At 41.9% G+C, this 11,523-nt stretch overlaps 1 protein-coding gene across 1 annotated transcript; it reads left to right on the top strand.

The window, feature by feature from the left end:
• Positions 1-2,003: 2,003 nt before the first annotated feature.
• On the top strand, positions 2,004-10,542 carry RAB33B (RAB33B, member RAS oncogene family). The gene is made up of 2 exons (XM_085057642.1): positions 2,004-2,326; positions 7,609-10,542. Exons 1-2 carry the CDS (start codon positions 2,084-2,086, stop codon positions 8,050-8,052), a joined length of 687 nt encoding a protein of 228 aa, XP_084913768.1. The 5' UTR covers positions 2,004-2,083; the 3' UTR covers positions 8,053-10,542.
• The last annotated feature ends 981 nt before the right edge of the window (positions 10,543-11,523 follow it).

Raw genomic sequence — 11,523 nt, 5'->3', positions numbered from 1 at the left:
ATAAATGGAAGCAGCTTGTCTCAGACGAGGACTACAGGGTGGAGAAGCATTTCTACAGTCTTAGGGATTGGTCCAAGGGAGGGAGAAAGTGAGTGACAAAACCTAAGATGGGCACTGTAACTGAAGTTGCTCTGAACTCAGGATATTTTAACACTTTTTAAAATTTGGTCTAGCCTGTTGTCTACATGAGTAATAATGGGTTGCTCAAAGCACTGTCCTTCAACCATGTGTAACAGTGTAAAGAGGAGGACTCTCAATGGCTATTATTAGGTATCTGATCTAAACCCTAGGAATTCTGGCTCAGCTATCAGTTTGCAAAGCCCCTGATAGGGTAACAGTTCTCTCAACTACTGTAATCTACATTTGCTTTCCAGTGTAAGGGTTAAAGTCTTTAAACATTTTTGCTGGTGGACATTGCTTAAATTCAATGTCTACATCTTGCCTCTCACCTGTGTTGATGCCCTTGGTGAGTTAACAGATTGTTAAGGCAATGCCATACTTCTTCTTATTGAGAGGTACGTCAATCCCTTTTGATCCAAGTGTCCTTCCCTGCCAGGGATAACTTGCTCACTGACTGTAAGTGGCAGCAGCAGAGCAGTCAGGCTGGAGCACAGCACTTCCCAAAGCCTTGCCAGGAGGTTATGGGAGCTGATCCTGTCATTCCACGTAGTCCTGGTGAGGCACATCTGGAATGCTGTGCTCAGTTCTGGGCTCCTCGGGACAACAGAGACATGGGACTCCTGGAGCGGGTCCAGCAGAGGGACATGAAGTTACTCAGGGACTGGAGCACCTCTGTTAGGAGGAAAGGCTGAGGGAGTTGGGCTGTACAGCACTGAGATGACTGAGAGGGGAGCCTGGGCTGTGGCATTACATGACGCCCCACAGGCTGAGTCACAACATCACCACAGAAAACCTTCCCCACAACTACAAACCAGCCCTTGTGCTCTCGTCTTCCCCTTCTGACTCCAGGCACTGCCTCTGCGGCTCTTGTCTCTGACTATTCACCATTAATGCCAACAGCTCACAAAGGCAGCTCCCCGTGGAGGCTCTGCCTGCAAAAACTGGATTTGTTACCTCGTGTGCAACAAGCCAGTAATTACTCAAGAGAGACATTATCTATTTCAGATCGCACAAGCCTGGTGCTCCACGGTATTCCACACATCAAGCATCCCAACTATCAGAGCTTTTTCCTCTTTATACATTTTAGCAAACAAAGGCGTTAGTGTTCTTTGGCTGTAAGTTACAGAGTTCTCTCACTAATTAGTGTTCTGCCTTCTACTGGTTAATGATTCTCTCACTTCCCATTCTAATTAATCCCATGCTCAGTCTTTCTCTCCTTTTGGGCCGGTGGGTTTTTGGGTTGGTGCTCTGTGAGATGGTTGGGATCTGCCCTGCCGGAATTACCCACTTGGAGCCAATTTCAGCACAATTACTGAGATGTCTTAATTTCTTCTTTATCTTGGGAGTTCTGCCAGATCTCCTTGTGGCCCCTAAATTCTGCATTATTTGTGTCCGCTATGGGACATCCACTGTGTCCACTGTGGCACATCCTTCTTCCCAAGCTTTGTTGACCGCCCTGAGATCACGGAAGGTCTGAAGCCCGCCCAGCCCTGAACTTTGCGAGGCAATTCTACCAACAAGTAATTAATTTTCCTAACACCTGGACATCACCTAGAGCTTGTTGGCTGCTCTCTGTTTCGTGGGTTAAATCTCCCTTCTCACTGATTAGGCTGGAAAGCAGACAGAGATCAAACATCAGAGAACAACCTCCCTTAAGAAAACCTTCCCCACTCCGCGGCGCTCAGGCCCTCAGGACGGGCGCGGAGCCGCGGCCTCGGCTATTTCCGGCTGTTTCCGGCTATTTCCGGCTGTTTCCGGAGATTCCCGGCGGGTCCCGCTCCCGCCTCCCCAGTGCTGCGGGCCCCGCGCGGGGCTCCCCCTGGCGGCGGCGGCCGCGCAAGCAGGGGCGCAGGCTCGCGCAGGTGCCGCCCGCGGGGATTGGCCGTGGCGCTGTCGCGAGAGCGGCGCGCGGGGAGGCGCGAGGCGGCTCCTGCCCGGCTCCGTCCCGGCGCTCCGGGCCGCGATGGCGGCGGGAGACGTGGAGTCGTCGCTGGAGCTCAGCCTGACGGGCTCCGGCGCGCTGCCCGGCGCGCTGCCCCCCGCCCGCTCGCGCATCTTCAAGATCATCGTCATCGGGGACTCCAACGTGGGCAAGACGTGCCTCACGTACCGCTTCTGCGCCGGCCGCTTCCCGCAGCGCACCGAGGCCACCATCGGCGTGGACTTCCGTGAGCGGGCCGTCACCATCGACGGCGAGCGCATCAAGGTACCGCGGGGCCGGCCCGGCCGGGGGGGCGGCGGGGCAGGGCGGCATGGCCCGGGCCGCGCCCTCGCAGCGTCTACAGGCCTCCTGGCAGCGCCGTGCCGCGGCGGCTCTGTTCGGTTCCGTTCCGTTCCGTTCGGTTTCGTTCCGTTCCGTTCCGTTCCGTTCGGCGGGCTCGCGTCGCCAGCAGCCGCGGCTGGGTCTGCCCTGAAACTGTTGCAGCTCTTGGCCTTGCTCCTGTTGGAAGTGTAGTCACGATGTAGGTTTCTGTGATGATGAACGAATGGGTCACACCTTTGTGCGTCTTTTGTCAGGTGTTAATCAGTACTTTATCTTTACGATGGACTCATATATAGATCTCTTAGCAGTGTTTTAGTCTTGTTTGTGCCTGGTATCAGCAGCGTGTTGCCTCCAAAAAATCCTGCATCTTTGTCCGTCAGACATCACAGTTGTTTTAACCTTCAACACCACAAAACTATGTAGGTGCCACTGTTACAATCATTTTGCTTTAAAAATATTAGGGAATTTAATATTGTTCAGGATTGAGCAGTGTGTTTCAACTTCTGATGTTTAGGATTTTGTTAAGTTTGTGGTGTGTTTGGGCAAATACCTGGCTCACATGACTGTGTTTTTAATCTAAGTATAGGTTTAGCTAAATCTCAGTCTTACAGAATTAAATTAAGCGAAAAATAGAAAGGGAGAAAAAAATGCTCTTTTCTCTTTTTGCACTGGAAAGCAAATTTATTATAAAAGTATGTCGAATACACCTTGTCTGCCTGGTAGATAAATGCTAGTGGTGATTGTAACAGTAATTTGCAGAATAGTCTGTAGCAGCTTACAAGTGCAGTTTGTTTGCTAACATGGTTTTAAACAGAATCCCCATCTGCGTTTGTCTCACAGTTCATTTCTATGAGGAAAGCTCACTTGTGCAGAAGAAAGAAGAAGTTAACAGTAGTCTTGAGGCTGTACTTTGCCATTTATTATCATCAGGCTTTATAATTACAGCTTACAGTTATGTAGCTGAAAGCTATCGTTTTTCCTTGCTTATTTACTGATTAAAGAAATTATGGAGGATATATGAGTAGAAAAGCCAATTTGCTTTCCTGCTCTTGTGGGATTTTTACCTCATATCCTTTTCCAACTAAAAAAGAAAGGTGAATAGGAATCTTTGTTGTTCTCTCTCTCTTTTTTTTTTTTTTTTTTTTTTGTAAAACCACTGACTAGAATTTCTTTGACAGCCAAGATTCTGTACACCTTTGTCCATTGCTGTCCATGACAGAGGAGAGAACCTCCTGAGCGATATTATCAGCACCATCTTATTGACTGGCACTTTCATCACCTCTGAATGATGCCTGGCCTTTGTTGGAGAGAACTGAAGAACATAGGCTAATCCACAGCTCTGAGATGCTTCTCATAGGTTATTGTGCTATTCTTTTATATATGTTTTGGTAGACTGTTTTGTTGCGTTCTTGAAAATATTACCTGTAAAATAAACCAGTTCTGGTTGAGGAAGGCAGAGAAGTGAAGGAGACTCTTCTGAGACACATCATTTTGTGCAAGTTCTGTTTCAGATTTAAAGGAATAAATTTTATCATTATGGCCAGGACCCTAGTTCTTAGTGGGAATGTTGTCAAGTTTGAACCAGTTTTGGGGGTTTCTCACACTCCTCTTCACCTTTCTCACATGTAGCAGTCAGCTCCAGCAATGCCTGTTGAACCAGGAGAGGGAAGTTCTGATTAACTGAATTATTGTAGTCCTTGCTGTGCCCTAAAGGGAATTCTTCCTCTTGCATCGAAGGAGGTTATAAAGTAGTGTCTTCTCTTCTCTCTTCTCCCTTCCCCCAGCCAGCTGGATGGTTCTTTCTTGTGCTGCTACAGCACTAAGTGTTTCGCTCACAGCTGGAAAAGTGCTGTGTCATTGGCAGGAACACAAGCACAGTTATTCTCATCGAGGGTCTCCTGCACAGCGGTTGTGTAGAATTCCAAGACACAGGAAGAAGTCTGTTCCTTGTACAGTAGACTGACAGCTTCATATCAAACACTGATGCTAAATGTGATGATTTAAAATTAAAACTTTCAACAAATAGATTTGCTGCTTTCTAAATTGTCCTCTTCCTCAATTGATGTAAGCATTGAAGATTGAAGAAAACAATGTCAATCTTCACTGACCTACATTAAAAGAGCAAAAGATGCAAATGAAATTCAAGGAAGAATGTCTGAACATCATGTTCTGTACCTTTGAGCTATTCCAAATTTTTTTTCCCCACATCTTTTTAAAGGAGACATAGCTTACCATTTAATCTTTATCAAAGGCCAGTTATGTTTTTACGAGTGTGGTATAAACCACACATACAAAGTGAGTCCTTGTGTAGAAGAGAGCCTTTCTGGATCCACAAAACTGAGTCAGAAGGTGGAATGTGATAGCTGAATCAGTGTATTTAATATTTATGCCACTTGTCTTTCCGAGGGAATGTCACCAAGTTATTTGGTACAGTTTTATTAGCTGAATTATGCTGGTAAATCAAATAATCAAAATACATATTTTAAAGGGCTGTTACAAAAAAAGTGTTCCCCCTGAAGATGGGTGTTTTTGGACTAACGATGAAAAGTAATCCTAATATTAGCACACCTGTTAACGTGAACATTTTCAGTGTTGTTTTTCAGAAGAGAAAATACTTGGGGGGAAAGGTAGAAGTGGAACAGTTTCCTCAAGTTCACCTGGAAAGAGGAAAAAATGAAACTTCTAAAGTGTACAGTTTCCAGTATTGGGAAAGGATTTACCTCTCAGTGCAAGTGTCTCAGTGCCAATAATATTAGCATTTTTAATTTGAGATAATGCCCTTAAAGTTTGAATGCTTAATGTAAATCAACTTTAGGAAGAACTGTAGTTTAAGCTTCACTTGCAAGTTATGTAAACCTTTAATTTAATTTCCCCATCTTAACCTGAGGCTGGGAATACACTTGCACATCTCTGGTTGACCAAAGCATGACTGGTTCCTGCTCTGTGAATAAGTTGCAGAAAGAATTGTAAGCTCTCAGCTGCCTGTGAAAATTAACTCCCTCTTTAAATTAATTTGATATAGCATTTTCCAAGATCCATTGGTAGTGATTCCTTAACGTTATGTTGTCTATACTAAGTGCATGGAACTGGATGTCTCACTTGGGTGTGTGACTGAATCTTACCCAAACCAGGTGCCTGTGTTCAGTCTCACTGTGCAGAGTCCCTCAACAGATCATGCTGTCAGTTGTGTGTAGAGTGGCAAGAAGTGGGGGGTTACTCAAAAGATATCCTAATAATCTTAACGACTTTTTTAGAAGCTGCACACAGATCTTTCTAAGTCTCTCGATCAAAAGCTGCAGAGAACTGGACTAGACTACAGAAGCCAAGCTGCTCTGACGTTCTCATGTAAATTCTCAGTTCCCCTGATGCAACCGGTAGCTGCCATTCCCACCTGCTCTAGTCTGAGGTTTTCTTGAGGATGGGTGACCAGGGTTAAGCAGATTGCAGAAAAATTCACACCATCTGAAACATCCCTTACTCTTTTTCCTTCAGTCTGTCACATGATGGATTCATAATGTCTTGTGATTGACTCATGCATCTGGATTGTCATCCATTTTAATAATTTCCAAGACTTTGTATCTGTTTCACGCTATTTCTACTGTTGTAGCTTTTTAAGCAATTTTATGTTACGCTGCAGTCCTCCCTGTCAGTGATGCATCTTCTTGCTCTCAGCAGATTTCCCTGGCACTTGGGCTTCCTCTTTTCTAATATAAAAAGTCACTGGTTAATGTGGTAAAAAAGGCGACTTTCAAGATACTTACAATTTCTAAAGAACTTTTACTGAAACATTTGGATCAAAGCAATACAGAGCTGTAGTAATGGGAGAACAGTTTCAACAATTACATAGCGGCTGTGGTTTTCATGAGAACAGATTGAATTTTAAGTTTATCTTCATTGTATACAGCCTTGAGTTCAGAGTCTCAAGGAAAACTTTTCATTCCCAGGGAGGAAATATTTTCTGCTCAAAAGCCAAACTACTAATCAGACTTCCTCAGCCATTAGGGATCAGCTGTACAGGGCAGACAGGAAGCTAGGACTCAGCTTTTTCCCCAGAAAAATCAAATGTCTTTCAGATGTTTCACCACCACTAAGGCACATGCGTGATAGAGCTGCACACCAATTTATTTCTGACTGTGTACAGGTAATGTGGTGGTGTAGGTGAAGAGGCTTGACTGCTGTGCATTGCAGTTCCTTGTCTCCTGGAGAGCAAGTTTGTGTAAACAGCACTGTGCACAATTCTGTAGCGTTCTCTGCATGTCTGAGGAATCCAGGCTTCTATTACACAGGATGATCAATATATTTTAAATTTCTGTTAGTTGTTGCTTACATCTGCTGGTGCTTCAAGGCTTGTTTTGTTTTGTTTTGTTTCAATCTGGCTCCAGAAGTTTGAATGCATTTCAGTTCTTCTCAATGTTTTTCTGTTCTGACTAAGCTTCAAACACATATGTTGTCTGGTTTCGACCGAATGGTGTGTACCTGGAAACAGTAGTCACATGTTAAGCTAACAGAAGGTTTATGGGGTTTTTTTTCTCCCCTGCCTGTTTTTTAGGTTTTTTTTTTAAAAGTTTTTTTAAATTATTTTTTCCTTTTATACATGCATTGCTACTACAAACCATAGTATGGTCCCAGTTCAAGCATTAAATAAGCTTAAGTTAGATGTTTATCACATCTAATCTAGGAGTGTTTGATTCCAACACACTGCAGAGAAAGATTTCTTTGTCCTGTTTTTGTTGGTGGTGATGTTGAAATCAAGCATGGTTTGATTTCTTCCTACTTTTACATGGCAGTTAATGTCAAGCTAAGAACAAAATTTTGGGGAAGATGAGATTATTTTTAGCAATAACGAAAATCATGTCAGCTGCAAGTTGTACTCGGAAGTAGCATATTTTGTTTTATTTTCAAATGAAAGTGCTATTGCTAAGACTTCAGGATTTGTTTTTATAAAAATCTTTAAAAATACAGGCTCCAATAAACTTTCAGAAATGTGTCTTTTCTCTCAAGTTGTGTCATCATTCCTCCTGGCCTTGCTTGTGTGCAGCTTTGAAAGCCAGAGCTTCTGAAATTGTGTGAATGAATGGTTTTCTTCAGCACAAACTTGTCAATATTATTAACTCAGAAGAATAGATTTCTGTGATCACGTAACTCCCCTCACTACAGGTAATTTGTGTTATTTTCCAAGATGAGTAATAAAACGTTTTTTCCTCTCCTTACCTTTCCGTTTTCAGATACAGCTATGGGACACTGCAGGCCAGGAGCGCTTCAGGAAGAGCATGGTGCAGCACTACTACAGGAACGTACATGCTGTGGTGTTTGTGTATGATATGACAAACATTGCCAGTTTCCACAGCCTGCCGTCTTGGATAGAGGAATGCAAACAGCACCTTCTTGCCAATGATATACCACGGATTCTGGTTGGAAATAAATGTGACCTGAGAAGTGCTATCCAAGTGCCCACGGACCTGGCCCAGAAGTTTGCTGACACTCACAGCATGCCATTGTTTGAAACCTCTGCCAAAAACCCCAATGACAATGACCATGTGGAGGCCATATTCATGACACTGGCTCACAAGCTTAAAAGTCACAAGCCATTAATGCTTAGTCAGCCCCCAGATCACGATGAAATATATATAAAGCCTGAACCAAAACCTACCACATCCTGCTGGTGTTAGGTCACACTGTCACTGGCTGTCACCTTGTCTTGTTTCCAAGTGCTTCAAAATTATGATCTTTGCAAAGTTTGGGGTTTTGGTAGCAATTACAGCAAATCTCTTTGGCACTTTAATGTGGGATTTTTTTTGTTTCCCTGGTGTAGATGTGCCCATGTCATGCTCTTGCACTTTGTAATTGTACTTTCTGAATTACTACAGTTTCACTATAAATATATGGAAATATATTAACTTTCAAGTGAAGTTTTGACAAAGCAATTCTACTTGAGCTCTTGCTGCCTGAGGTTGTTCTCATCACTTATGGTAAGATTATAAATAGTAGGCCAGTTTCTTGGCCTGCTGTTTATAATAATATTTTTGGTTGCTACTTGCATTGGAATAATGTAGGAGGAAGAGCCTTTTGTGACAACCAGGGAACTTGCGTTTTGGGTCAGCAAGTGGGGAGATTTTTGGCATATGAAGGAATATTAGGTGACTACTACCAAATAAGTAAGCAAGTACCTTTTTATTACGCAAACAAAAACAGGTCTGTCAAAGTTTGGGCTGTCAGTGTTGGTGCAAACTGCTAGGTTTTGGCCTGTTGCTCCGCTATGAACTTGGTCTTTTCTTCATGGCAGTGGTAAGGGAATAGACAAACTTCACCCTACCTCTAGACACTTATCTGATACTTTAAACGTCATTAAATTTTTCATAATTAGCATGTGATACTAACCTATGCATTCCATGTTATGAAAAGTACTGTAGCACAGGATTTGGGGTGAAATTGGGACTCTGTCTATCCACAAGTTCTCTGATCTTACTGAACGTTAAATGAGGATGTCCTCCTAAAGGTGCTTGGAGGTATTTGAGTTGAGTGTTTCAGGGTAAGTTAAAAACAATTAAGTAAAAGATTAGGTGAATTTGCCAAAAACATGCTGGTTTTCAAAGATGGGTTTGCAGGGCTTTAGAGTGTGAGTGCTTCTCATATACCTTGAAAAGCCAACCTGATAACGTATTTCAGGAATGGGAATGCTTAAGAATATGGTACATTCTTAAAATATTTCCAAACACAAACTAAAATGGGTCTTGAAACATGAAGTAAATCGACTTCAAGTACATAATCTGTTACAGATTTTTGAGCTAATACCTGCTTGTGTAATGTGACTGTATGTGAGGCATCCTTGGCATTACTAATGTGAGCTAGTAGGGGTCAGATGAGGGAAATTCCTCCTCTAGAACCATCTTTTTCTGTTTTCTCATAGTTGGAACTGCTTCAGTTCTGTCTGAAGATCAAGTTTCATAATAAAAATGGTGCTAAGTTGCACATCGTTGCATAAAGTGAAATATAATCCATAGAATGCAATCTGTGGCTTCATTCATGTGCCAGGTCAGACTGCTTTGTGACTTAGTTTTTGAAGGAACTGAAGTATAAATGAAGGGTTTTTTATTGGCAATGTGTAGCATGAGTTGCTTACAGGAAACTAAATGGAAGGGCTAGTTCAGAAGCTGCCACCTAATGATCACAGTAGAAACAAATTACCGAAACTAGGTTAACTGTTGCTATGTAAACTATTACAATGCTTGGGATGTAATTTCATTGCAACTTAGACTAAAAAAAAGCATTGACTTTTTTCTAGATTTAGAAAAAGCATTAAATTTGGTCTAATATGATTAAGATATTTAAAATAATTTAAACAAAACGTGCTACATTTTCCTGTATAAAGCTGCTTCAATTGTGACAGTATTTTTGCTTAGGAAACATTTGTAAAAGGGAGTTTTTGTATTCACTCTAAATCTTACATGACTAGAATTTACAGTTGTTTCAGAAACAATCACCTTTTTAACACTAGTGTCCTTAATGTTTTTTTTTAAGAAAAGGATTGGTCTTAAATTTATGTTTATACTATTGTAAATAAATATGGTTTACAGTCCTGTTGGACAGATTGTTTTTCACTCATGTCCTTAATCCTTTTTCTTTTCTGAAAAGGATCCATCTTAATTATTTGTATACTAAGTATGTCAGCAAGTATTCTTTTTTTGTTGTTGTCTTTTTTTTTTTCCCCTTTTTTAATAAAAAATATCCCAGAACTAAGAATTTCAAAGTCAGCCATTCAGGTTGGGGGTTGAGGTAAGAAAATAGTGTAGCTGCAGTATTACTGCTAAATTTGATCTGAAACACTGCACATCTGTTAAGCTTTACTTGAGTTAGCACAACCTGTAAATAAGGGCCCTCATGTAATGAAAATTGCGTAGAAATGGTGTTCAAGTGTGTAATTCCATGTTCAGCATGTTTTAATGGTTCTGCCATGAAGGCACTGTGGTCAGTAATGCAGGATTCAGTGTTGCTTCCTGGCTTTCAGTGGTGATGTTCTGCCCACAGAATGGATGTCAGAGTACTGAATACTTTGTATGTGTATTTTCACTTTACCAGATTGTAAAGTTGGGTTATTTTCTATGTGTTGGGGGCAGGCAAGGCACAAACCCAGAAACCTAATAAACTGGCTTTGCCACAAACTGTTATCACTTGTTTTCAATAATTATACTAGGAATGATAATATAATCCCTTACGGTTAAAAAAAAAAGCTGTGAGGGAGTAAACAGTTTCTACTTTCTGTCTGTGTGGGTGACAATTTTGTCAAAGACTGTCACAATACTTGGACTACTGTCAGTGCTTTCTTGCCATGGCTCAGGGTGGTTTTGAGGCATCTGAATCGCCCACCTGATGATTCAGAGGATTTATTTCAGATTCCAGAAGAATGGGAAGTGATACAATGGTTATAAAAATAGGAATTACTGATACTTGGATGTATGTTTTCTCCATTATTCTTCTTCTAGTCTCATTGAGAAATAAAACCTCTTAACTTTTATAAATTTATTGGAAGTCATATTCCTTGTCTCCACTGTGAGTATTTTCACTTCTACCAGAATGTAGAATTCTAATACTCTTTTTTTTTTCCCAGAGTCCTACTTTCATGGTCATTGACTGATGTTGCTTAACATTGCCATTCCTAGCTAGTGTAGAGCTATATGTTATTTAAAAGTAATAGTAATGTTACTTTTAAATGGCAGTCTGGTTTTCTGTGCAAATCAACACAATACCAACTTGCGATCTTAAATATAAAGTCATAAATAACATTAGAAGTTGTCATTCTAGGACTCACCAAAAAATCTCACTGTTCAGAGGATGAAGGATTTTTTTTTTCCTTCCTCTGTTGACCCTGGGTGCCCAAAGGAGGCCTCTTTTGTCCAGCTGAATGGTGTCACCAGTGAGGGCTCTGAAGAGACATGGAGAAAGGAAGAAGGGGTGCTAGTTTCCAGGGATGTTCTGGGATTCACTGGGCTCTGCACAGCCTCCCACCTGCAAAATTAAAGCACTTGATGAAGGCAGCTCCTTGTAGTTCTTGAAGCTATTTCCAGAGCTCAAAGGAAGGCAAGTAAGAGCTACTGGTCATCCAGGCACACTCCCTGAGGTGCACAATCCCTCCAGGGATGTCA

The sequence above is a fragment of the Lichenostomus cassidix genome, chromosome 4 (assembly GCF_008360975.1).
Source record: "Lichenostomus cassidix isolate B80296 chromosome 4, HeHo_3.0, whole genome shotgun sequence".
Classification (NCBI taxonomy): Eukaryota; Metazoa; Chordata; class Aves; order Passeriformes; family Meliphagidae; genus Lichenostomus; species Lichenostomus cassidix.
The sequence above is the reverse complement of the archived record's forward strand: the minus strand, read 5'-3'. Positions and strand labels throughout refer to the sequence as shown.